This window comes from Bos javanicus, chromosome 1 (assembly GCF_032452875.1).
Source record: "Bos javanicus breed banteng chromosome 1, ARS-OSU_banteng_1.0, whole genome shotgun sequence".
NCBI lineage: Eukaryota > Metazoa > Chordata > Mammalia > Artiodactyla > Bovidae > Bos > Bos javanicus.
In genome coordinates, this window is record NC_083868.1 from 1,967,142 (window position 1) to 1,994,890 (window position 27,749).

The following is a 27,749-nucleotide window of genomic DNA, read 5'->3' on the forward strand; positions in this document are numbered from 1 at the left end:
CCCTTAATTTGGACCTAATACCCGCAAACTGAAGGCTGCTCTGTGGTTTCCAAGACTGCTTCATGTTACATCTTAAATATTTAAGCTTCAGATGGCTCAGACAGGAAAGAATCTGCCTGCAAGCCAGGAGATGTGCATTTGATTCCTGTGTTGGGAAGATCCCCTGGAGAAGGAAATGGCAATCCACTCCAGTATTCTTGCCTGGAGAATCCCACAGACAGGAACCTGGTGGGCTACAGTCCATGGAGATCGCCAAGAGTCAGACACGACTGAGCGACTTAACAGGCTTGTGGTCCAAGCGAGACAGACCTCACTCTGCAAGTGAAGGAAGAAATGGAGGTTTGCTCAGGGCCCCCGCCCCCAGCCTCCCCTGTATTGTGTTTGTTCCTGCTTGCCCCTGGCCACTCCCTGGCACGTGGTGCACCCGCACTGGAGCCAGCAGGCAACACTGAGCTCAGGTGACTCTCTGGGCCCCTCGCACTTGGTCCCTTAGACACTCTTGATTCGCCCTTTAAGCCAGGCCAGCTCTTCCCTGAGCTTGCCCTCCCACTGGCCTCAGAGGGAAGAGCGCTGTCCGGACAGCAGCCACCTCAGGTGCCCATTCCTTGGTCACCTCCAAGTGTTTGGACAGCGAACAGATTCCCTTCCCAGAGCCACCCGTCATGGGCAGAGGCAGGGCTGTGCCATCTAGGAAGTCCTCAGGGCACTGAGGGGCCCGGGGCCACCCCCTGCACCTTGGGCAGGGACCAGTGTGCCTCCACCTGACGTGACGTCACCCTCCCGGCTATCACAGTGCTGAAACGAACTTCCTCCTGGCAAAGCAGCTCCACCGTCAGCACGTGCAATGGACAGAGACACCACTGCAGGCCTCTCCGTCCTCTCCCAGGAGCCAGGAGGGCTCAGGCTGGCCTGTGGCCCCAGGATCCAGCCACCTAGCTGCGGACATTTGCCAACTTCCCTGGCGATTCCTGGTGCTGGAGCTACTAAGTTCCGGCAGATGAAAAGAGAGGAAAAGTGTCCCTTCCCAACTGGCCTCACGAGGACCGGGCTCGCAGTTCCCTTTCCCTCTCACTAGATGTGGACGCAGTGGAAAGTGCAGCTTTTACCTCTTTACTTCAAGGTAAAAGTCAAATGATCGCAAGGCCCTGCCAGGCCAGACCTCGGACCTCTGGGCTATTAACAAGAGGGAGAAGAAACCTCCCACTGACGCCACGGGAGGGTGGTCTCTAAGGGCTCAGCAGCTGCGCCTGTAACGCAGCCAACACTGCTGGTTCCCCAAGACCATCTGCCTTCCTTCCGGCTTGCCTCCTGACAGGGGTTGCACACCGCACACCCGAGGCAGACCACAAGCTTTGAAGACGTGTAACAGCTGATGAAATACCTCTGCCGGTAATACTGCCCAATCCAGAATCCAACTCAACAAACTCCTTGTTGATTAAGCACATAGAAACGGGGGGAGGGAAGTGACGAAATGCTTCAAACACTACCTTGTGTGCTCATCAGAGATGAACCCAGAGATCTGTGTACAGTGACAGTCTTCACGGCACTTTTTTTTAATCTAGATAAAAATTTTAAAGCAGCCTCAACACACAACCATTCAGGATTCTTTTTAAAACATAGGGTAAATTGGAATATATTCAAGCAATGGGATACTATGCAGTTCTTAAAAATCAAGATGTTCAAAAACAGATAGATAGATGACAGATACAGCTGTATAGTGGAGAAGGAAATGGCAACCCACTCCATTCTTGCCTGGAGAATCCCATGGACAAAGGAGCCTGGCGGGCCACAGTCCATGGGGTCACCAAGAGTTGGACACGACTTAACAACTGAACAACCAAACAGTCTGCTCAGAAAGGAAGAGGGGCAGAAAGAACCCAAAGCAATCCATTGTAACAAGGTTGGTTTTTCTCCTTTTATTCATGAACTATGTGAATTTAAACCGTACAGGTCAAAATGACCAAAGAATTGTTTGGAAGAGATTGTTCTTTTAGATTCCAGATACACAGAAATATCCATCTGTATTGATGTTGCTACTGGTTTAAAGAAAACAACACTCAGTTACCATAATCTTGATCAGTCAAATTTAACATTTCTTACATAATAAGGTGCCAAAGGAATGCTCAGAGAGCAAACCTAACCTCAGCTTCTTTTAAACAGAAAAGAAACCTAATGTCTTGGCCCTGCTTCATCAAACAAATACAGAATTCTACAATTTATAATAGTGTCTAGTAATTTTTGGAACTCCATTGACATTACACACCAAACAATATAGTCTCCCTTTGATGGGAAATTAAACAATACCGTTATTTGGCAACAGAAGTATATTACAGTTAACAGGGTGTCCGTCGGGGAGGGGGAGTGGCTCATCCCACCCCCCGGGCAGGGCTGTGAGGGGAGCAACATGCCCCCAACACTGTGACCCATCTGCTGCTGGAAACACAAGGGACTCGTGTCAGGACCGATACATTCTTCTCTAAATAGGTGAAGGCTAACTGGAATGGTCACTGCTGAGCAGGACGCCATGTTCTCTGGCTTTTCTTGACCCCAGACTTTATTGGAACAAGCAGGACCCAAGGGATGGTTGACTGGCTGACTCATCTCCACGTATAGCCCTCTTGCCACACCAGCCATGAGGACTTGGTGCCAAGGAAGGAGGTCAGGACTTACTCTGGGTGGGTCGATAGGAGCTTATCCACTTCTGCTGGCTAGCTTTAGATGGCCTTCCCAGGCCACCTTGGACAAAGAGGTCCCTAAACAGCTCCATGTTTGGAAAAGAAGTCACTCACATCCACCCAGACAGTTCCTCAAGGTGATTTTCAGATCACTCCTATGATAACAGATTCCACGAAGCTCCCAGAAATCACAGCTCCCTGCGCCCCCTGAACCCTGAATTCCAGGAGGTCACTTACACGCCAGCATTTGCCAATTTGAGGTGTATCAAAAAAGGACTTGGACTGTTGGTTGACAGCATTGGGAAGCATACAGCTCATTGAAAGAAATGTTGAAAACCTAAGGCACGCATTCCCTATATGTCCTTTCAAGCCAGGGCCCTCAGCGTCCCACACACAGCGATCTGTATGCAACACCCGTGGCTCACCAGGAACATGGCCTTTTTCACCGCTCCATCGTTCCCAGCCTGACGAGGGAGGCTGACCTGACAGCGTTGCCTCCTCCTGAAAGGACCTCTAAACGCACCTCTCGGGGGTTTGCATCTTGAGTTTCATAGGATTTTGCGTTGTATCCATCCTTAGGTGGCCTGTGGGGACATTTCCGGTGGCAAAGGATACGAAGTCTGTGCCCGAGAAGCAGCCTGGACCTCTGACCCTTTTCTGGGACAGGGCAAAGAGGAAGGCCTCTTGCTTTGAGGTCTCCATCATGGACACAAGCAGCTAGAAGGCTGCTCTGTGCTGCCTGTCCTGTGTGCCAGGAACAGCTTAACCCAGAAAGCCCCAAACTTCATCCTTCACCCAACACAGGAGAGCCACAGTGGGGATAGTGAGGATGCCTCCAGGAAAGGAAAATGCAAACACCAAAGGGATGCATTGAATCTATTCAGAAAGAGAACTGCAAAGGGTGACCCAGAAGTCAGGACATTCGGAACTTTCTAGAAGAACGATTGCTCCACCCAAGATTCCTGGCCCATCCTCCAGAACCTATGGAAGCTTCCAGAGCACATCACTCAGATCTGATGGGAACCAGACTCTCAAGCCTCCTATCCTTCCTGACACAAGCACCTTTCCGAACAAGTTACCTGTTTAATGAAATACAGGGGTCTCACCCAAGGTCATGGCTAGAGGACACTCATCATCTTATCATAACACCACCCGTTGCATTCAACTTCACATTTTCTTTGCCCCTCCAAAATGACTTCTTTGAATGTCTAACATATGCAACTCTGGTTTTCTTTTTAATATATGAAATTTAGTTGGGTCAAACCCAAGTAATCTGATTAAGCACTCTCTACTCTTGGAATAGGTTTTTTAACTTTTTCTATAGTTTTATGCACTTAAATTAGATTCCTAAAATACTCTCATATACATACAGAAAAATAATCTCTCAATGACAAATCACATTTTACAATAACAAGTTAATTATTTATAACTACAGAATCTGCATTAGTTTATGCAACACTTAACAGCATCACCTCTTACACACCATATGTACACTGAGTCATAGACATTCCCATAAACTTACGGCAGAGATTTCTGGACAAACCATTGAAAGAGCATAACTTTTTCCACTTTACGTAGTGGAATTCTGCATTTTTCTTAGCTGCAAACTATATAAAATGCAGAAAACCAAGAGCTGAGGACTGCTTATCATACACGGGACATTCTGTTGCAGACTCTCATCTGTATACATGTATTTACACATATGCTAACCACCTATAGATGTGAAGATATACGCTGATGTAGCTAAGGCAACAGGACATGAATTATGAGATCGCCAACTTCTCTGTCCAGGTAGGACTATGAAAGGGTAGAGAAAGGGCCCAAAGGGTACAGATCTCAGCCTGCTTGGGCTTCAGCAAAGAAGATCTGAAGTTGGTTTTACAGTTTAAAGACACTTGGGCTATTGGCAATGTACATTTTAAATGCATGTGTTAAAATAAATATCGTTACCAAAGATCTTGCTAGAATATCTACTGTCTGATAGTGAATATTTACCAGACAACATTTTAAGATGTTGATTTGTAAAATGTACAACAAAATGTTCACTCGTGAAAACTAACACTGACACAATATTAATTAAATGCCTCTAGAAAACACTTTCTGAACTTTCAGTAGTCCGGATGATTGCAATACAAGTAGAAACAAAGCTATAATTTGTTATTTCATTCAAAATGACACAACCAAACCCATGCAAGATGAATTTGATATCTCTATTCAACTTTCTGTCAGTATTTTTACTTAGCAAACTTTATAATCCCAGACAGAATCAGGAAACATAGACAGGATTATTGCTCTGTGTAGGTAGACGTGAAACTGATTTGCAAAGGTCAAGCAAAGGTTTTGGAGTGTCCTGCTAAGCGCTAGAAAGTGCTAGTGAAAGAAAGTAAGACCCAGCACACAGCGGGAGGGGCAACTCCCGTGTCAGCTGCCTCCCTGGCAGCTGGTCTTCTAGAACCCGAGGCTACTCACACAGTGGGGTCTCTCCTCCCGTCAGCCCCCTCATAGGCGGGATCCTATGGCAGACACCCCAACTGGGAAGTAGCTGCATCTCAGTAGCAGGTACCTGCAGACACCTGTGTACCCAGCACCCAGCCTGGGCAGGCTTCACTCTCTCCAGGAAGAGGAGATGGAGGAGCAGCATCCAGCCCCGGGGAAGGGGCACCGGGCACCACCCACCCCCACCAGCTCCCTGCTTCTTGTTGCCATCACTCAGATGGTCACTTGGAAGGCAGAGGCTAGAGGAGCCTGTCTGACCCAAAAGCAAAGAGGAGAAAAGCCCCCAGTGGACGACTAAAAGGAAGGGTTTTATTTCCGATCAGTGGGTTAAATGGTAAGGACTTGGAGGGCTCTCGGCACCCGTGGCCCGCCCTGGACTGGGAGCCCACAGACCAGGTTCATCTGTCATCTTGGGGCTTGAGTCCTACACCTCTGACTGATCCAGATCATTTGTGCTTTTAAAAGCAGACATTTTGAAAAGTGTTACCAGCCCAGTTCTCCACAGCCTGCCAGGGAGACTTTGCAAAGTAAGAAGCAGAAGGTGAAGCCCCACCTGCTTCAGAAACCAACTGAAAAGACAGTGACCAGGGCCGGCTTCGTGGGCGTCTGATCTGTGCAGTCACGGGGGACCCTGTGCTTAGGAGGACCCGCTCCTGGTTTCATTCTCTGCTGTCATCACCTTGAAATTCTTCACAATTCTCAACAAGGGGCCTCACCGTTTCATTTTGCACTCAGCCCACGAATTCTGCAGCGGGTCCTGACCTTGACTGCAGGAAGAGTCAGACCCACCTGTTCACATATCCACTCCTTCCCCCTGGTGCACACGCAAGCACACACACATGCACACGCACACACCATGCAATGATCTGCATTGCCCCCCTCAGCTCCTTGACATCTGAAATCCCAAATGTTATAGTCTCCACCTAGAAACTCTGCGATCCAGTCTAAGCAGAGGGGACCTGACTTCTCCAACCCCTTGTTGGGGTGCCTCCTCCCCATGGACCCACCGCGGCTCGGCCCAGCAGTAGGCGGAACACCTCCAACTTCACACCTGAGGCCCCTGCAGGGCTGAATCTCAAAGAGGCCTTCACCAAAGCAGATGCAGAAAAAGCATAAGGGCTGAGGACCCCTTATGACCCCAGCCCCGGGAGCAGAGAAAGGTAAGGTGTCACCAAGTACCGCAGGAGTGCTGGCTTCGAATCCCAGGCTCGCCGCTAAGCTCCCTCCCCCACCACCCTGCTCAGACCCAGCAAGTCCCTTCCGATTTGCACAAGAGCATGGGCTGCCGTCTATGGGGTCGCACAGAGTCGGACACGACTGAAGCGACTTAGCAGCAGCAGCAGCAGCAGCAATGCCCGGGGAGCTGCACTAGGTGGAGCCAACGGCCTGAGATCCGCCAGTGGGACCGGCTAGTTTCCAACGCCGGGGAGCGCGCCTCCTAGCGGTGACAGTGGGTAGAACGGCAGGGGCTGGCTCCTCAACCAGACGCGGCAAAGCTACCATCCCCCTGCCCCTGGTTCCTGCATCACCCTCTCTGCCCCAGGCCCCTATTCTGTTTAGACTGAGAAACAGGAGGAAATCAGGGCTTTGAGTATGAGAGGGAAAATGCAAAGGAACATAGCTTTAGAAACAGCCGCACAGGAATGTTATTCTTTTTCAGTGAAAAAAGTACAAAACCAGAGTTCCTAGAAGAAAAATATGCATTCTTTCCACTGCATAAAAAGAAACCCTGGTTACTGGGTAAGTTCTCAGTAAATATCAGAGAGAGAAGTGCTCGATTATTTTCAAGGCTGACCACATATGCCCACTTCTGAACAGGTTTATTTGGTGGGCTTTGAATCCTAAAATAGTCACACATTTCTGATGATTTTAACAATATAGGCTGGTATAGAAAGTAGAACAAAATCGTTTTAAAAAATGACTCACAAAACACCCTGACATATACTAGGGGCAAATTTACCCTGAAATCTGACAACCACACATAGTGTTGAAAAAAAATTATTATGTGGGTGTTATCTGGTTCCCCGAGGCCAGATTAAAGAGGGTTCCTTTCAGTGCAGGAACGAATTGAAACTGCATGTCACTGAAATAATTTTTGGAGGTGGAGGTGAGTTCTTACAAGCACTGGGTGTTATTCAAATGACTTAAAATAGATCTACAATGAGGTTGTGAAAGCCACAAAGGCAGACCCCCTCCTCACCACCTCCCAGGCCCTTGGATAGTGGTCGGACCCAGGAAAGGGGACTCCCTGAATGAACAATGTATTATTAACATTACTGACAGTGTTACCAAGAGGTCACAACCCAGGGATAAGACTTGCCAGCTGTTGGCATCTGGGTTTTAATACTCCCAAGATAGGGTGCTATTAGAAGTTTTCTATCTTTCATGCAGGATGAATTTTCCAGGCTTATTAGGAATAGATTTTGGCTCCCAAAGGTAGCAGATTATGTACCTTAGTTGAGCCTGGAGACCTACGAAGATATTCCTGGATCTGACACAATGCAGGGTGAGGAAGTGAAAGTTCTAGAATGTTCCTTTCCTCTAGCTCAAAGAAATGGCTGCTTTCCAAGTGCAATAAACATCCCAACCATACTGACACAGTACTAAGCAGCCCCCATAAAACATGGCTCTGGGCACTGCCAGCTGAGTCTTGGCAGCTGACCTGAGCCATACCCTGCAGCCAGGAGAAGCCGCTGGGTGCAAAAAGAGGACAGTTTTAGTTTAACCAAATACCCTTTAGGGTGACTCAGACCAGAGCATCTGAGGGCTTCACCATGTCCCCAGTTCACCAATCATGCTTCTGCTGGGTAAGAATTAAAGTCCTAATCCTAAAAGCCAGTCAAGAATATCCAGCCTCCTCTGTCGTCATTGCCTCACTTTCCTGCGCAGGAGGCTCTGAACTTGTAAAGCAAGGGCACCTGGAGCAGGCAGACCCCACGCTAAGCTCACACTAGCCTCAAATCTGAAGTGACCCTGCCACCTCGAAAGCACACAGGGGTCCATTTCTACATGCCAGTGTCTGCTGTAAAGCTCGTCTCCAGCCCCAAAAAGAAGGGAAAATACAATGAACTGACATAGAATGAAAATCTACTTGCTGTTCCCAGTGGAAATTCTTAAAACTGTTACATGCACAAAAGAAACATCCTTTCTGTGAACCAAAAAAGCCCAACCAGCGAGGGAAAAAACCATCTGGAGTAGAGAGAAGTCTTTTTCTGCTTCTCAAAGTACAGGCAGGTGGTGCTAGCGGTAAAGAATCTGCTGCAGTGTAGGAGACCCAGGTTCGATCCCTGGGTCGGGAAGATCCCCTGGAGAAGGGAATGGCTACCCACTCCAGTATTCTTGCCTGGAAAATTCCATGGACAGAGAAGCCTGGTGGGCTACAGTCCATGGGGTCACAAAGAGTCGGACATGACTGAGCGACTTTCACTTTCACAGTATTGGCGAAACTCTAAAATAGACTCCCAGATCTCCTTCCGGATAAAACCAGAAGCATTTCACTCCCTCCCTTTGCTTTGTTGTCCAGCCCCACTGGATTCTAGAACACCCCCACTCTGCTGTAGTCAGTGGCTTTATGCTTGCACCAGTCTACTCCTGGAGAAACAGGAGTTTGGGGTACCAGGTCACCAAGACAATGCAAGTGGTAATTTACTCATTTTTGGATGGATTTTTTCTCCATTAAATTCGATAGTACTAACCAGCTGAAATGAGTTACCTTCCTAGACTTAGGTCATGCTTAAATTGTTCCAAACGCAAAGAAAAGAAATAATTCCCCTTTTAACATGAACATTCCTTGGAAGCATAGCTCTCTCCTCTGCCATCAGAGGTCAGGGACATGTAGGATGCCTGGCCCCAGTCTCTCAAGCACATCTGGATACCCCAGCCTAGAAAGATCTGTGTGTGTGCATGTTTGAGTGTGTGTGCCTGAGGCCAGCCCTGAATCTGAATGAACCACATCCTCAGGCTCTGGTGGGAGGGTCACAGCTGCTCTGGTTCCAGGAGACATGTTGCCCACCTGCCTGACAGAAAGACCCTGCCCCAGAGGGACTGGGAGAGCTGGTTGACAAAGGAGGCCCAGCCCAAGGGCTCCTGTCCTCAGGGCACATCTCTGTTAGCAGTTCCCTTGCTGGGCTTAGACGAGGTCAGTGTGGCTCAGAGAAGGAAGAAACTCAGGATGTCTGGAGGGCTGGAGTGAATGCCAGAAGGGAGTGGCCAGGGGAAACCCTGTGTGTGGAAAGCAAAGAGCTAGGACACAGAAGGTGTCATTTCATCTCTATGAAATACAGCCCCGGCTGCCCAAAAAGGTAGACGCGAAGGACTAGTCTCAAAGAACTGGAGACTCCATGCGTCATCCACATTCCTGAGTCACAGCTGGATCTGACAGGCAGCCTATCTCATCCGTAAGGAGGATCAGTCACCTTACAAATCAGCCTGGTGAGTACAAGGGCACTCATCCAGAATCGCTGCCCCAGAGGAGCATCGCAAGGGTGCTCAGTACAGTCACCTGGGAGAAAAGACTCACATATTGCTTCTTCATGCGACATTAATTCCGATAATGGGACTCTGCATGGGTGGGTGAGCTGGTGGATCAAAAAAAGGCGACAAGATGTTTGTCACTGAGCGCATCACATCCACCCTACATGAATGGTGATGCCCAACATCCACACGCAAAGAAAGCCAATGAAGAAAAGGAAGGAAGAAAGGCATTGCTCTGGTGACCCAATATGACTCCGTGCACACAGGTAACCCTTCTTTTTCTACCATAGTCACGTATCCTCCATAAAGACACTGAACAAACTGTATTGGGTATAGACATAGGAAAGTGTGACTGGTAGGTCTATTCATAGGTTTCACTTAAAACGGTTTCCTAACAGCATCGAAACATACATATACACTTCAAGTATCCGAACCATGCTTGCTGCTGGAAAGTGGTAAATGAATGCATGCTTGAAGTTGAACTTGGTCTCTAAGGTCTTCAGCTGAGAGTTACTAACTAAAGGGTAGATCTGCTTGTTTCAAAAAATACTTATGTCTGTTGTTCTTGATACAAAAGTCTACACTATCTTTAATAAATAAATAATAAAGTGTATCTTAAAAGTATGAAATGTAAACTTTGTTGCCCTTTCCGACACATACATTTTAAAAATTGCTTGAATGATGACAGAGCTCTTATGGGAAAGGATGACATGACACATTCGGTTCCCAGCAAAGTGGGTAGTTCACTATCTTTTTTTTTTTTTTCCTCTTTTTTGGCCATACCATTTGGCACGCAGGATCTTAGTTTCCCAACCAGGGCTGGAACCTGCACCCCCAGCAGTGGAAGAACAGTCTTAACCACTGGAACCACCAGGGAAGTGCCAATGCTATCTTTAGAATGCATTTCTACAATCCTAATTAAATTCTAAGGACCTACAATCAAGGAGAACACCGTCTCACCCAGGAAAGCTAGATTCCAGGACTGAGAGAACATGCAATGAACATTTCATGAAAAAACGACAAACTGGGACTATGGGAGCATTAACATGCAAACAAAGAACGATCCACACTCGCCACGAGCAAATCAATTCTTACCTAGTCAACCAGCCTATCTCCTGGCATTTAAGGAGAAAAACTGAAAGAACTCAAACTGGCATTACTCAGCCACAAAAAGGAACAGAACTGTGGCCGTTTGCAGAGATGTGGATGGACCTAGAGACTGTCAGATAGAGTGAAGTCAGAGAGAGAAAAACAAGTGTCATATATTAGCATATATATGCGGCATCTAGAAAAGCAGTATCGATGATCTTATGTGATAAAGACATAGAGAACAGATGGGTGGATACCAAGGGAGAAGGAGGCGGGGGGGTGGGCGGTAGATTGGGAGAGTGGGACTGACATGTATTTATACACTACCATGGATAAAATGGGTGACTAGTGAGAGCCTACTGCACACCACAAGGAGCTCCACTCAGAGCTCTGCGGCGACCTAAATGGGAAGGAAACCCAGAGAAGAGGGGACATATGAATATGCATGGATGATTGACTTTGCTGTACAGCAGAAACCGACACCGCAGTGTAAACCAACTATACTCCACTAACAATTTGAAAAACAAAAAACTCAAACCGAACTTGGCACATGGTCATACACTCCTAATTCTGGCATCACGCTGTGCGTCCTTCCGTTACTGAGAGGTTGGCTGTGTACGGCGGGCTTTGGGAAGGAGTCTCAGGTCTCCTTTCCTGGAACCGAGGGGCTTGCCCACTCCTAGCGTCTCTCCCCCACCACAGTAATAGATTTCCTCCGCGGATTGTCAGTTTTCCTTTGCACACCTTGGGGACACCTTTGGGAGGAACGTACCAAAGACACGTGCGGAAATTGCCCATGACAAGCAGGCAGGAAGAGGCTCAGAGCTGGTCACCAGCAACCACTCTTGTTCTGAAACAGAGGACCTCCAAGCAGAAAGGGAATGTCCAGCAGGGCTGGAGATGGGGACCCAATAACACCGTCAACAGCCTTTCAGGTGAGCTACAGCGACCTAGTCCCGCAGAGTATAACTAGGTAGACAACCTCCCTTAACCCTCTTCCAGGGGTGTGGGAAACCAGGATCAGGCCTCCTGGCAGTAGCCAGTGATAGTTTCCATTGACAGCTACCAGTAAAAAGATCTGGAGGAGACTGGAAAAACCCTAACAACACGCCTGCCGGAATCTACTATGGATTAGACCAGCATCTGATCGGAAGACCATCTCCCCAAGTGATCAGACCCAGGGCAGCATTTCCAATGAGGTCCCAGTGGGGAAATGAGATTCTGAAGCAATGACATCATCAGTGGGATCATTTCTAAACACACCAAGGACTAGACATCCTGGAGGGCCTGCTTGGAGGCTGGTGGAGGTAAGAAGCAGGAGGGTCCCATGAGTTCTCCAAAAATCCAGACATTGCATTTATGAACCTATTTTACAGTAACGACTCAAGCCTCAGGCCCAGGGACGGGCCGGACACCCCACCAAACATAGTTGGGGGGTGATGGGACTTCAAAGACCCTAGAAGCCACGATGAGCCCCGCAGTGAGGACAAAGGAAAACACAGTGCTGTTTCCTAACATGGGAAATGATTTAGGGGAAAGGATTGTCAAGAAGTTTGGAGGAGCCTGTCTTCTCTGCCCTGTTGCCCTGTGGCCGAACACCAAACGCCGGTCCTTGAAAAACCATGCTGTTTCCAGACAGGCAGCATCTGCTGCCTCGGGCTGGAGTTCTGCCAAGCACGCCTGGGTGGGCTCCCTACGGCTCATCGAACAACTGCAGGTCCAAGCGGACCACGATCTCTCCCGTGGGAACTTCGTGCAGCAGGAGACACTTCGTAACGGGACCCTTGGAGCCCTGGTCCTTCTTGATGTCGGCCACGCGGATCTCCGTCCGACCCAAAAAATCTGAAAGGACAGACACACATACCCTCCTCAGAGAGGATTCCTTCTCATCAGGGCAGGTACCTGGCATACTGGGAGTGTCCCAGCGAGGTGTTACACTCTCTTCTTCAAAAGGGAGTTAGTTTCTTGGAATCCAGGGACTACAGTGACAGCATCATTTTTAAATGGAGTGAAAACAAAAAGGTACTGGGCTGGGGATGAAGAAGAGTCTAGAAGAAACTCAAAATACAGATTTTTTTCCTTGCACCCAGGGGGCCCCTAAAGGGCCAGGAGCTTCCTGGGAGGCAACGCAAAACCAGATATCATATCTGCTGTGCAATTTGCAATATATATGAAATTTAAAGAAATCTCCCAGGAGAAAGTCAGTTGTGTCTTTTTTTCTCTCTTCACTTATTTATCTGGTGGGGAGGAGATGATAGCACAGGAGCTGCGGGCTCCCAGCCGAGCTCCTAGGACAATCTCAACACCACTGTTTCTCTTCTCTTTGGCTATACCATGCAGCATGTGGGACCTTTGTTCCCCAACCAAGGATCAAATCCACACCCCCTGCATTTGAAGCCCAGAATCTTAACCACTGGACCTCCAGGGAAGTCCTTCAACACCACTTTTCGTCAAATATCAAGTGTCAGGGACTTCCCGGGCGGTCCCATGGTTAGCGTGCAGAGCTTCCACTGTAGAAGGCACAGGTTGATCTTTTGTTTGGGAACTAAGATCCTGCATGCCGCATGGCAGGATCAAAAAAAATTATATATATATATATATATATATATATATATATATATAGAGAGAGAGAGAGAGAGAGAGAGAGAGTCAGTAATGGACATGAGAATGTTTGAAATTTTTTTAATGCTATGCATTAAAATGATGGTACCAAATGGGCTTCCAGACAATTCCTTGCTTTTTTCATTCGGCAGTTGGCAATATACTATGATACAGGCACTCTTGTAAACGAAATAGCTTCTCTTTCAAGGTTTAAAACCTGGGAACTTTTTCTGGTGGACGATACCAGTGCATGTCGCCCCTTGTACATTTCAGGAATAACCTCTGAAACAAGAGCTACACTAGGGTTTGCAACGGAAACTCCAGTGGCGCTGCCACTGTGTCATGATATTTCACTATTTAATAAAAGAATCCAGCCTCAGGTCTTTATTTATCAGAATAAAAATTGCCAGTGAAGCACCATGGTTAAGAGTCCAGACTTGAGTCACACTGTTCTTAGTTCAGTTCAGTCGCTCAGTCATGTCTGACTCTTTGCGACACCGTGGACCACGGCACGCCAGGCCTCCCTGTCCATCACCAACTCCCGGAGTTTAGTCAAATTCACATCCATAGAGTCGGTGATGCCATCCAACCATCTCATCCTCTGTCGTCCCCTTCTCCTCCTGCCTTCAATCTTTCTCAGCATCAAGGTCTTTCCCAATGAGTCAGTTCTTCGCATCAGGTGGCCAAAGTATTGGAGTTTCAGCTTCAGCATCAGTCCTTCCAATGAACACCCAGGACTGATCTCCTTTACAATGGACTGGTTGGATCTCCTTGCAGTCCAAGGGACTCTCAAGAGTCTTCTCCAACACCACAGTTCAAAAGCATCAATTCTTTGACACTCAGCGTTCTTTATAGTCCAACTCTCACATCCATACATGACTACTGGAAAAACCATAGCTTTGACTAGACAGATATTTGTGGGCAAAGTAATGTCTCTGCTTTTTAATATGGTATTTAGGTTAGTCATAAGTTTTCTTCCAAGGAGCAAGTATCTTTTAATTTCATTCCTGCAGTCACCATCTGCAGCGATTTTGGAGCCCAGGAAAATAAAGTCTGCCACTGTTTCCATTGTTTCCCCATCTATTTGCCATGAAGTGATGGGACCAGATGCCATAATCTTAGTTTTCTGAATGTTGAGTTTTTAAGCCAACTTTTCACTCTCCTCTTTCACTTTCATCAAGAGGCTCTTTAGTTCTTCTTTGCTTTCTGCCCTAAGGGTCATGTCATCTGCATATCTGAGGTTATTGATATTTTTCCTGGTAATCTTGATGCCAGCTTGTGCTTCATCCAGACTGGAATTTTTCATGATGTACTCTGCATATAAGTTAAATAAGCAGGGTGACAATATACAGCCTTGACGTACTCCTTTCCCTATTTGGAACCAGTCTGTTGTTCCATGTCCAGTTCTAACTGTTGCTTCCTGACCTGCATATAGGTTTCTCAAGAGGCAGGTCAGGTGGTCTGGTATTCCCATCTCTTGAAGAATTTTCCACAGTTTGTTGTGATCCACATAGTCAAAGGCTTTGGCATAAATCAATAAAGCAGAAATAGATGTTTTTCTGGAACTCTCTTGCTTTTTTGACTATCCAATGGATGTTGGCAATTTGATCCAACTGCCTTTTGTTCCTCTGCCTTTTCTAAATCCAATTTGAACATCTGGAAATTCATGGTTCACATACTGTTGAAGCCCGGCTTGGAGAATTTTGAACATTAGTTTGCTAGCGTATGAGATGAGTGCAATTGTGCGGTAGTTTGAGCATTCTTTGGCATTGCCTTTCTTTGGGATTGGAATGAAAACTGACATTTTCCAGTCCTGTGGCCACTACTGAGTTTTCCAAATTTGCTGGCATGTTGAGTGCAGTACTTTCACAGCCTCATCTTTGAAGATTTGAAATAGCTCAACTGGAATTCCATCACCTCCACTAGCTTTGTTCATAGTGATGTTTCCCAAGGCCCACTTGACTTCGCATTCCAGGATGTCTGGCTCTAGGTGAGTGATCATACCATCGTGATTATCTGGGTCATGAAGATCTTTTTTGTATAGCTCTTCTGTGTATTCTTGCCACCTCTTCTTAATATCTTCTGCTTCTATTAGGTCCATACCATTTCTTTCCTTTATTGAGCCCATCTTTGCATGAAATCTTTCCTTGGTAGAGTGTTCTGGTCATGCTCTAACATTTAGCCAGCTATGTGACCATCTCTGGCCCATAATTAATAGTAACTAACTCACAATGAACTAATTCATATGAAAGTCCTATAAAAGACAAAAGCCACGTGGAGCAATTTAAGCCTCGCACAGATCATGTCTGCATTGGACCCTCACTCCTAGCCCTCAGTTATCCTCCCTTGAATATAATCAAGTTGAGGCCATAATCTTTAACCTTACTCTCTTATTTTTATTGGACTGAGGAAGATAGAGACAAGTGTCTTGGAATCGTTGGCCAGACCCATTTTTTTTTTCCAGCTTCAAGCAGTAATAGGAAGTTGACTGAAGGAATGATGCACCCAACATAATTTCATTCCTTTGATTAAGCTGAAATGTCACCTGAAGGGCATTGATGAATTCTGCCACATTGTTCGTGCGCTAATGCTCTTCTTGCTCAACTGGATAGTTTTATCGTTTTCACCAAAGCTTTTAGCCAAGGACTAAAGAATTAGGCTGAAGCTTTGGGGGTACAGCCCTCTCTGCAGTTATCTGCTTTAGGGAAGCATGGGACCATGATCTTTGTCCTAGGGAAGCTGGACCACTCTAGACCAAGCACGCTTTGTCCACCTTCTCTGAAATGCTCTGGCATCAGTGAAGGCCTTTTCCCAGGGGAGGCCAACCTCATCTCTCCAGCAGGAAGCCCAGGAAATTCTGCACAGCAAGTTCCCAGGTAGAAAATGCCAATCCATGAAAGCCAAGGGGCAGGGACAGGGGCAGGGTACCCAGGGCCACTGTCTACTCACCATCTGGCGAGAACTGGTCCCTCTCAAACACAGTGATGCACAGCACCTCCTGCTCCAGGTCTCTGATGAAGAACTGGCAGTTGGAATTCCACTTGGGATTCAGAGTGTCCTGGATCGTCTTGGTGATGTGACACTGGGAGCCCATGGTCACCTCGCAGTACGGGTTACTCTTTCCTGGAGGGGACAGAGCCTGGCTGTTCTGGGTGCCTGTGGCAGGGCCACAGCCCCGTGGCACCTCTTCCCTCTACACCCCTCATTCCAACCCCCCTCCAATGCCATGCTTAAGATGCAGCATAAGATAGAGAATCCAGAGGAAAACTTACATAATCCAGCATCTTAAACTATATTAACACTTAAATATTTATCACACTTCATCACATAAGTGGGCTTCAAAACTAAATCTTCCCTGTCTCCTCACTTTAGCTTAGATTGTGTCAAATCTGCAATCATCCCTCAGTATCTACAGGGATTGGGTCCTCAACCCCACAGATACACAAATCCTCAGAGGCTCAAGTCCCTTATATAAAATGGTCTAGCATAAACCTGCCCATATCCTCCATCCACTTGAAATCATCTCCAGGTTATATATAATACCTAAATCAGTGTAGGGCTGTGCTAAGTCACTCAGTCGTGTCCGACTCTGTGCGACGCCATGGACTGTAGCCCACCAGGTTCCTCTGCCCATGGGATTCTCCAGGGAAGAAGACTGGAGTGGACTGCCATGCTTAGTCTCCAGGAGATCTTCCTGAGTCAGGGAGCGAACCCATGTCTCTTCTGTCTCCTGCACTGGCAGGCGGGTTCTTTACCACTAGCACCACCTGGGAAGCCCATGGACAGCAGAGCCTGGAGGCTACAGTCCGTGGGATTGCAGAGTTAGACACGACTGAGCGGCTGAGCACACACACAGATAACTGCTTTACAATGTTATGTCAGCTTCTACTGTACAGCAAAGTGAATCAGTTACTTGTATAGGCAATGGCACCCCACTCCAGTACTCTTGCCTGGAAAATCCACGGACGGAGGAGCCTGGAAGGCTGCAGTCCATGGGGTCGCTAGGAGTCAGACACGACTGAGCAACTTCTTTCACTTTTCACTTTCATGCACTGGAGAAGGAAATGGCAACCCACTCCAGTGTTCTTGCCTGGAGAATCCCAGGGACGGGGGAGCCTGGTGGGCTGCCATCTATGGGGTCACACAGAGTCGGACATGACTGAAGCGACTTAGCATAGCATAGCATCCCCTCTTTGGATTTCCTTCCCACTTAGCTTACCACAGAGTGTTGAGTCCTCCTGGCTTTAAAACAAATTGGCCCCTAATCCTAAATTTCCTTCCACACTGGGTTATTCCCATCCACTGTTTTGCCTTCCAGAGAGATCTGAGTGGCTGCCCTCTGACAACACAGTCAACCCCTCTGCAGATTCAACCGACTGCAGAGCGAAAACATTCAAAAAATGGAAATACAGTGAAATTCCTATGTAAATAGTTGCTGGTGTGTGGCAAATTGAAGTTTTGCTGTTTTGAAATTTCAAAAATGTTTCCAAATATTTTCGTTCTGCAGTTAGTTGAATCTGCAGGTGTGGAATCTACAGATACAAGGGGGGCTGACAGTGTTGTGAAAAGGCAGCCACTCAGCTCTCTCTGAAAAGCAAAACGGTGGATGGGAATAACCAAGTCTGGAAGGAAATTTAGGATTAGGGACCAATTTGTTTTAGAGCCAGGTGGACTCAACCCTCTGTGGTAACCTAAATGGGAAGGAAAGCCAAAGAAGAGGGGATAAATGTATTCATGTAACTGATTCACTTTGCTGTGCAGTAGAAACTAACATAACATTGTAAAGCAATTATCTGTGTGTGTGCTCAGTCATGTCCAACTCTTTGCAACCCCATGGACCGTAGCCTCCAGGCTCCTCTGCCCATGGGATTTCCCAGGCAAGAATATTGGGTTACCATTTCCTTCTCCAGGGGATCTTCCCGACCCAGGGATAGAGCCCACATTTCCTGTCTCCTGAATTAGCTGGTGGATTCTTTACCACTGAGCCAACTGGAAAGCCCCTAAAGCAACTATCCTCCAGTAAAAATTAATTTTAGAAAATAAAGTAAAGCCAAGTGGAGGAGATACAGCAAAGGCTTCCCCCACTCACACAGGCTAGACGGGGCTTCTAGGGCCCTTACCATGGGAGCGACAGGGTTTCAGCTCAATGCCTTCAACCACGTTCACCATCAACCTTCCGATGCCTGTGGCTCTTTGGGAGCGGACTGTGATGGGATGAAAAACAACACAAAACGCTCCTGTTTAGCGTTCGCGGTATTTCCAGTTTGCCTCGTGATTTATTTTATGCCCCTCTTCAAGAACAAGTCTCCCCTTCCTCCCTTAAACTCTTGCTTCCTCGATCCTGGAATCCGCCCTCCACGCCTCACCCCATACCCTACCCTCCCTCTTCTGCCTGCCTCCACCCTCAGGCTATCCTCAACCCCCAGGTCCACCTTCCAGCTCTAAGTGTTCTGGGCCTGGCCAGATGGCTCTCTGCCCCCCAACTCTGCGGGATTCCCAGGGCCCTGCTGCCCAGCTATGCGTTACCCAGGTACGCCTTCTCCCGCTTCTTCTTCTCTGTCTCTATGTAGAGTTCAGAAGCTGCTTTGATTTTCTGCACCCAGGCAGTCCTTGGAAAGAAAGAGACAGAACTCAGGCGTCAGGTCGGTACCAATTCAGTTTCCAGGACTCTGCTTTGTTCTTTTGATTTTTACAACAAAGGCTCAGCATAGAGAGTCTGGTTTTATGTCACATGGACCTGAGGATGATTTCTACCATTCATAACAAAGGCACGTGACGTTTTTATTGATTTGCTCCAAACCTGGGTTTGTGTCCCCATGGAAGCAAATCTACAGTGATAAACGCTGTTGCTGTCGTGCTCACAACAGCTCCTCTTCTTTCCTTACTGAAAAACATCACAAATGTGCCTAATCTGAGAAGGCTAGAAGGATCTCTCTCACTAAACCATCCAAAGAAAGAAACAATTTCCCAGATAAGCAGCCACTTTCTGTGAAGGAGCAAACGTTTACGGGGAAAGCATCCTGGCGTGATTTTGTTCTTCTCCATTTCTCTGAGAACCATATGCATGATAACTTTAGCCAATTTCTTGCTTGGCACAAACGCTCTTGGGATGTTGTTGGTCTTGTGTCAAGTTCACCCTTCATAAAAATACTCTGTTTCATTAGGCTCCAGGGCAGAGCCCTGATTAAGGCAAACATGCCCTCAGCTTCTAGGATCCAGGATGTCTGTCCAAGGGAGCCAGACATCAAGGGGGTCAGGATTGGGAGGTCTTCTGTCCCCCGAATCATTTTCCTATTAGTTTCTGCCACGTGGGAAACTTTGGGAAACGGGAGAGCCTCCATTATCTCAAAGAATACTGAAAATTGCTGTTCAAAAAAATTCTCAAGCCAGATTCATTTCAATGTATTTCCTTTTGAAAAGTTAACTTTTGAAAGACGCTGGAAAAATGAACTAAGACCACTTCACTGCATGCCCCACCCCCACCTCCAGCCAGATGGGATGGCGCTGCAAGTGAGGGGATGTTGGCACCCACTGATTAATTAACTGTCCCACATCCATCCTACACCTAGTGGAACCCAGGTGCCCAGGGCCAGGGAGGAGTGGGGTCTTACCTTTCGTTTATGCTCTCTGCTCGGAGGGTGTAGACTCGGTCAATGTGGGAAATGTGGAAGATGGGTTCATCCCCAGAAGGGTCAGTGGGCAACTTCACTAGAACCTCATTTAGGAAAATAGGCTGCAAAATAATGCACGGGCATTACAAAACCAGACTGGGGGTCTGTGAGGACGTGTGTGTGCTTAGGTGCACGTGATCCAGTAAACGAAACTGAAGGTGAGGGGTGTGTCCGTTTGTGTCTGGGGGGTGGTGGTGGTTTCAGTAAACCATACTAAAATAATGATTTTATTTGGAATGGTAAGCGACTCATTGGAAAAGACCCTGATGCTGGGAAAGATTGAGGGCAGAAGGAGAAGGGAATGACAGAGGATGAGATGGTTGGATGGCATCACTGACTCAATGGACATGAGTTTGGGTAAATTCTGGGAGTTGGTGATGGACAGGGAAGCCTGGCGTGCTGCAGTCCATGGGGTTGCAAAGAGTCAGACATGACTGAGCGACTGAACTGAACTGAATAAGTGTTGATATCAATTTTCAGATAAATGGAAATTGTAAATATGGATTCCCCCCCACCTCCATTCTGCAGGTACTTTTTTTCCCTCATCTGGCTAAGGTATTATTTCCCAGGTTTCTACTTGTGAATTTTTATTTTTACTTCCCCACTTTTCATACTGAAGTCTTTAGAAGGAAGTCGATATGGGCAGCAGCTTACACTTAAGGAGTACTCTGCTACAAACATCGACATACAAGGTTTTATGCAAAGATAAGTTTTCAAATGAGTTGCAGAAGTACTAGAGTGATCAGTAACCTGGATGGTATTGCAGGTATTTCTAAAGTCCTCCAGAATAAGAACCGATGAGTTTGTTTTTTCCATGGTATATCCTAGTCAGCAAATAATCTCCATCAACTTTAGATGTATTATGCATTTAGAAAGTGTTAGTCGCTCAGTCGTATCTGACTCTTTGCGACCCCGTGGACTGCAGCACGCCAGGCTTCCCTGTCCATCACCAACTCCTGAAGCCTACTCAAACTCATGTCCATTGAGTTGGTGATGCCATCCAACATCTCATCCTCTGTCATCCCCATAGCCTGCCAGGCTCCTCTGTCCATTGAATTCTCCAGGCAAGAATACTGGAGTGGGTAGCCATTCCCTTCTCCAGGGGATCTTCCTGAACCAGGAATCAAATCCAGGTCTCCTGCATTTGCAGATGGATTGTTTACCATCTGAGCCACCAGGGAAGCCCCCATCAACTCTACCTCCAAGCAACTCCCGCCAAGTTGTTCATACAAAGCTGCTAGTGACAATCTACATAAGTACATTGTTCTTTTTCCCAAAAGAAGGCTAACTGCTGCTTCAGAGAAAATTCTTCTGTGAAAACATCCCCACAGAGATAAATTTAGAAAAACAATACCCTATGACACGAAAACACACAAACACAGCCATACACACAGAAGCAGACCAAATAAACAGCTCACGAAAACTGTCCACACATGGACTATTTACATCTGCTTTTGTTGGAAAAGATGAGGGGCACAGATGTTCCAAGCCATCTTGAGAAGTTTGGAGGGGGATCTGGGAATGTTTGGGAAGTGGACGCTGAAGTTCTAGTCTAGAGCTTTCCCACGCCTGCCTCATCAGTACAGTGGACTGTGAACCCCATCAAGACAGGACGTGCCTTAGTCACATCCAAGGGGACCCACAGCAGCCGCTTGGCAGCTAATAGATGTTTGTCAATTGAACTGAGTATTGTTCTTTTTCTGATGGGTTCCCATGGTGGCTCAGTGGTAAAGAATCCACCTGCCAAGCAGGAGACATGGGGTCCATCCCTGGGCCTGGAGAAGGAAATGGCAACCCACTCCAGTATTCTTTTCTGGGACATCCCACAGACAGAGGAGCCTGGCAGGCTATAGTTCATTAGATCTCAAAGAGTCAGACACAGCTGACCAACTCATCACACACGCACCTTTGCTGATAACTGCTGGACCCATGGTTGTGGTCTCCCTAAATCCTGCCTCACCTCCTCTGTGCCACAGACCCCAAAGCCCGCTCGAACGCTGACTCCCTTTAGACATGGTCTCCTCCCCCCAGCATCAAACCTGATGTTGCCGTCTAGAGTTGGACTTACTGTTTTGTACATTTTATACTGCAGGTTTGATTTGGGGCTGAAGACTTTGTCGGTGCCCGAGGAGCCCAGGGGCTTGATGATTTGGGTCAGCAGCAGGAAGTCGTTGAAGAGGAAGCCATACAGCTCCTTGCTGCTCTTGGCCTTGTAGAGCTTCCCACTGTGCAGGAACTTGCGCGGCCCCAGGCAGTTGGTCACGGAATTGAACACAAGTTGCTGAGGAAGGGAAACAAAACCCAAAGAAGACACGATGGAGTGAGGTCGTTTTTTTGTTGTGGTTGTTTTTTTGTTCGTTCGTTTTTTCGCATCTGAAAGCCATGGGCTCCATTAGAATCTGAGGCCCGTATCTTAGGCTCAGATCGAGGACGGCTTTGAAGACTTCAGGCAGGGGCTTTGGGAGCCAAGAAGTTAAAGGCGTGGTTTGGGAGACTGCATGTGCCAGGATGAACCCTGGCTGTGATTCCTAGTGCCCTTCCTTGAGGTCTAGTGTCTCAGGGTGACTTTTCTCCCTTTTATTTATCGGGGAAACAGGGCAGCCGGAAGAAAGCTCTCCGTCCTCGATGAGCGCACGCTGTGTGCAGGCTGGTTCGCCAGGGGCGGCATGAGCCGGCGCCAACCACGGCCCACACAGGCTCAAAGGGTCATGCCTGCTGCTGGAAACAGCGCGCCTCTCTCTGCACAGTTCCACAGGACAAACGCCACTGTCCAGGGCACGGCGTGAGTCCAGGCCCCTACCGCGTGGGTGGGCTGCCAACTGCGGTGGTGCTGGCGGAGGCCTCAGAGCCAAGCAGGACAGGAGCTGTGCTGGTGCACGTTGGAGCTCACCCAGCTCACTGCTCCTGAAGACAGGGAGGGGACAGCTCTCTTCCTGCCACCTCCCAAACTTTGGAGACAGCTCTAAGCACTGAAATGCAGCTCTACTGCTCACCCCTGGGTGCTGTCATCCTTGCTCTGTCACCCCCCGGGCACTATCATCTTATGCTCTGCCATCCCTCTGGGCTCTGCCATCTCATGTTCCTACACACACACACACACACCCCTGGTTCTATCATTTCATGCTCTATCATCCCCCCTGGGTTCTATCATTTCCCGTGAGCAGGTTCTCAAGGGGCAGAGGGAAACTGTAGAAGATATGACCTCACTAAGGACCCCCTTCTGGCTAGCGGAGGAGAGACTGAGGGAGGGGAAGGCCACAGCGGTGCCTCAGAAGCAATATGATCCAGGCAGCAGTCAGACCTTCAGGGTTTCCACCTGCTCACACTTGGGCCCCAAGAGTACACTCCATCCAGCAACCTTCAAGGCTGAGGCTCTCCGCAGCTATAAACCCTACACATGTCCTGAGGAGTATTAATGAAGAGTTTACAACACACGTCCCCCCATGTTGCTGGCTACCTGTCTGCCTCTAGTGTGGAAGAAAGAATCAACAGTGCCTCTGTGACCAGAGACCTATAGGCCTCACAGGAGAGAGGCCACTCCAGTCCCCTCTCAGGTACAAGGAGGAATGAGTGCCCACAACCTCCCACCAAGGTTCTGAGGGAGCCCGAACAACTGAAGATGACACCCCAAAGGGAGCCTTCTAAGAGTGGGCCTCTGAACAAGAGCCTGGAGGTCAATCCAGTCCTTTTTATTTGCTAAGAGGGAGTTCAAGCCACTTGGGGCAATGAATCCAGTGAGTCACTTGGATGAGGTAGAGGTGGTGTGGTTTATTCTTACTCAAAGGTCAGAGCCTCCAGTTATTCAGGCTGACACCGAACATATGTGAATTGGAAACCGTCTTTATAGTTCTTGATCTTAAGACAAGAATGCCAAAGACAGCATTTATGTGAAACTTAATCACTGGTGTATGCTTAGATCTGGGCCAGGAAATGGAAGCCAACATGCCTCGTTCCCATGACCACGAACCCTGACCATACAGACAAAACAGACCTTACAGAAAGCTGGTGTACAATAGTCAGGAAGGACTGGTCACTTAAGAAGGACAACAGTCTATTTCAAAGAGGGTATATACACCACAGAAAGCAAATGACAAGAGTTTATTTTATTCTTAAGGTTTTGTGGGGGTGTTGGCTGTGCCTCAAGGCGGGTGGGGTCTTAGTCCCCCTAAATTGGTGCCCCCTGCAGTGGAATTATGGTGTCCTAACCACTGGCCTTCCAGGGAAGTTCCTATTCTTAATGTTTTATAATGAAGACTCAGGCCTCACTGAGTCCTGTGACTGCAGCCATGAGATTCAGGGAAGGGCCCCTTTCAAAGTACACAATGCGGGGAATTCCCTAGCAGTCCAGTGGTTGGGACTTTGTGCTTTCACTACTGGTGCAGAGTTGATTCCCTGGTTGGGGAACTAAGATCCTACATTCTGCATGGTGCAGCCAAAAAAAAAAAAAAGAGAGAGAGAAAGAAAAAGATAAGAGAACATCTTTTAAAAGAGAAAAAGTGCACAGTGGCCCTTCAGCTCAGTAGATCCAGGAGCAGTTCAAGTCCACTGTCTTCAAGATCACCTTAGTGCTCCTCGGAATGATGCAGTCCTTCCTTACCCTGCCTTCAACTTGCCTTAAAGCCTATCGCCTGTGACCTTCCATTCCTCACCCACGCCCCGCACAGGCTGAGGCCTCCACTGAAATGCCCTCGCCTGGATTCTTTCCTGGGGAGATATCTTCATCCTTGAACACGCAGCCAAGTCTCACCTTCTCAACCTGTCCCTGAATCCTCCACGACTGTTCCTTCCTCCTCGTCCAGTGTCCAGCAGCACTTGGCACCCGGATCTGCCTCATCATTTCTCACACTGTGCTGTAAATGTTGGACCTCTAAGTGATCCAGGACTGCAGGTTTCTTGAGATGGGGTAGGTCACATCTCACTGATTTTCATGTCCTCATGGTTGGTACTGAGCAGTGTTTAGTACCAAGCAAGGCACATGGGCCCGGTGCTCAGTAAGTGCTGAATAAATGAATGAATAACGGAGCCAACCAACCAGTGACTACGCCTGGATCGCATATCAACACAGTTCCAAAATGGGAACCCACATCCATCACCTTGGTTTCCACATGGCTGCTTCCATAACTTTGCTTATCCCACACCTACGTTGAAGGGGACAGGAGGTAGGGCAGGGAGGTAACAGTGCGGTAACTTCCTCAGGTAGGGAATGTCTTTGATGCTCGTAAGAAGAAAAGAGTCATGGGGAGTGTGGGTAAGGGAGATGGTCTGCCTGGGCATTTTGGTAAATCCTAGTGAATTGTGTAAGTACATGAATGTGTGTGTGTGTGTGTGGATGGGTGGGTGGGTGGGTGTGTACAAAGAGAGAGAACAGCAGAGTGGATGCGACTAAGGGAAAGATTAGGGTCAAGAAGAGAATCAGATACTATAAGAGGGTATTTCTGGCAGTATCGTGGACTAAAGACTGACTCAACCAATGAAAAATGTTAAAATGGAATTAAAAAATATAGAACTGTACTTTTTAAACACAAGCAAGCTGGTAAAAATAAATATAAAAGCGAAAACAATTTGCAGAAGCAGAAAATGGCATGGAAATGTGAACCCAGAAAGATAAATGAGCACCAAAGCTGGCTTTAGCTTTGAGGGTCTTTCTTAAATCTGGTGACCCTGAGCCTCCATTTTAAAGGCTACTGGGGGGAGAAGGAGAAAACAGATACATCTAGTGTCTGCATGAGGTGAGGGACATAACAAGAGATCCCAGAAAGCTGTATCACAGAGGAAGAATGACAAGTAAACTCAGTAGAGGTGGGAATAGCAAGAAAATTTGCTTGTTTGTGAACTTGCCTTAACCAACCAACCACAAGGTTGATTGTGATTACTGAGAATTTGTAACCACAATACAGCTCTCACACAAGTTTAAAAATGGCCATTTGTGAAAGGAACAAGACAAGAAAAACCAGTAGGTTAGAGAAATAACTAGAACTGCTGAAAAGGCAAAAGAAAACAACTGAGAACAAAAAATAAAGAAAAGAACGGAAATTGAAAACTCGGTAGATGGCTTAAACAACAGATCAGATGCAGCTGGAGAGAGATTAGCAAACTGGAGGTTGCAGAAGAGGACGATTCACGATTTCTCTCATCCTCCTCCCGGCTGGCTGCCGAGACGCAGAGGGGCGGCCCAGGTCCCACCCAAGGTTTACCTCCGACAGGCCTTCACACAGCACGTGGGCCTGGATCCACTCCAGTCGGTCTGAGTTCTCCTTCTCCCGCACCCCTTCGTTCACCTGGGAGCACAGCTCCTCCGCCTTCTCCAGGGCGTGCTTCAGGTGGCTGTGGTCTGGGTGGTTTTCGGGAGTGTTTTCCAGGATCTACATCGGAGAACAGAAGACAGTAGCCTTAGGCAGCGAGCAGGCCTGGGGTTCACTGTTCTGGAAGGCTCGCCCCAGCAGAGACAGGGCTCTGTACAGACCTTTCCTAGACACTGCCAACGTTTACAGCTGCAGCTCTGAGCACCCACCTTGGCAACGACATGGAGAGAGAAGGCCACTCTTTGTTGGCATGGGACCCCTATGGGAGCAGGGGCTGCCAGATTATCTATACTTGGGGTATGAGGAGGGCAGCGGCTGCAGCAAGGGCAGTATCACACCCCACATGGATTCCTCCAAGGAGAATCATTCTTCCCTGAGTCCGTGCACAGCTGCAGGCATCTGTGTACCTATGGAACTTCATGCTAGTGGGTGCATCGGAGCAAGGTGCATTTTTATGAATGAATCATTCCAGACCAGCAATTAAGAGTTCAGTTCTAGAGCAAGAGCTTCTGGATTAAAATCCCTGCTCTGCCACTGACCAGTCATGATATGGGTCAGTCACATAAATGTTCTGAGCCTCATTTTCTTCATATGAAAAATAGGGATACTACTAGCACCTCCTTTGGGCTTCCCTGTAGCTCAGCTGGTAAAGAGTCTGCCTGCAATGCAGGAGATGCTGGTTCAATTCCTGAGTCAGGAAGATCCACTGGAGAAGGGATAATCTACCCACTCCAGTATTGGCTTCCCTGGTGGGTCAGACGGTCAAGAATCTGCCTACAGTGTGGGAGACCTGAGTTCGATCCTTGGGTTGGGAAGATCCCCTAGAGGAGGGCATGGCAACCCACTCCAGTATTCTTGTCTGGAGAATCCCATGGACAGAAGAACCTGGCAGGCTACAGTCCATGGGGTCACAAAGAGTCAGACACAACTAAGCAACTAAACACAGCACACAGAACCTCCTTTATAAGGTTGTTGGGAGGACTACGTGGCTTGATACAAGAAAGCACTTTGCAGAGTACCTGGCCCTTTGATGGTGCTCCCATCAGATTCTCAAAGGAGTCTGAGGACACTGAAAACAGTACTCGTGGGGAAAGACATGAAGACTGAGGAAGCATCCTAGGCCACTTTGCAATGTACTAGGGGCATGTTGAGTGTGCACTTGCTCATGCCTTATCCATATACAGGCTTCCCTGATAGTTCAGATGGTAAAGAATCTGCCTGCAAGGCAGGAGACATAAGAGATGCAGGTTCGATCCCTGGGTTGGGAAGATCACCTGAGGAGGAAATGGCAACCCACTCCAGTATTCTTGCCTGGAGAATCCCCATGGACAGAGGAGCCTGGTGGGCTACAGTCCATGGGGTCACAGAGTCGGACATGACTCAGTGGTTAACACTATCCACATATAAATAATTCAAGTGGGTTTTACCCTGAATAATATCTC

General features: G+C 47.8%; 1 protein-coding gene across 4 annotated transcripts in view; it reads right to left on the bottom strand.

Annotated features, from left to right (window-relative positions):
• Positions 1 to 1,901: 1,901 nt before the first annotated feature.
• ITSN1 (intersectin 1) overlaps positions 1,902 to 27,749 on the bottom strand; it is a 253,806-nt gene continuing 227,958 nt past the window's right edge. For all 4 annotated transcript variants that reach the window (XM_061411188.1, XM_061410952.1, XM_061411028.1 and 1 more), the window contains 7 exons: positions 26,200 to 26,367; positions 22,074 to 22,286; positions 19,946 to 20,067; positions 18,861 to 18,943; positions 18,455 to 18,538; positions 16,284 to 16,457; positions 1,902 to 12,575 (listed from right to left, as the gene is read on the bottom strand). In XM_061411188.1, the coding sequence (XP_061267172.1) occupies positions 12,427 to 12,575; positions 16,284 to 16,457; positions 18,455 to 18,538; positions 18,861 to 18,943; positions 19,946 to 20,067; positions 22,074 to 22,286; positions 26,200 to 26,367 (993 nt within the window). In that variant the 3' untranslated portion in view covers positions 1,902 to 12,426. The remainder of the gene's footprint in view (positions 12,576 to 16,283; positions 16,458 to 18,454; positions 18,539 to 18,860; positions 18,944 to 19,945; positions 20,068 to 22,073; positions 22,287 to 26,199; positions 26,368 to 27,749) is intronic.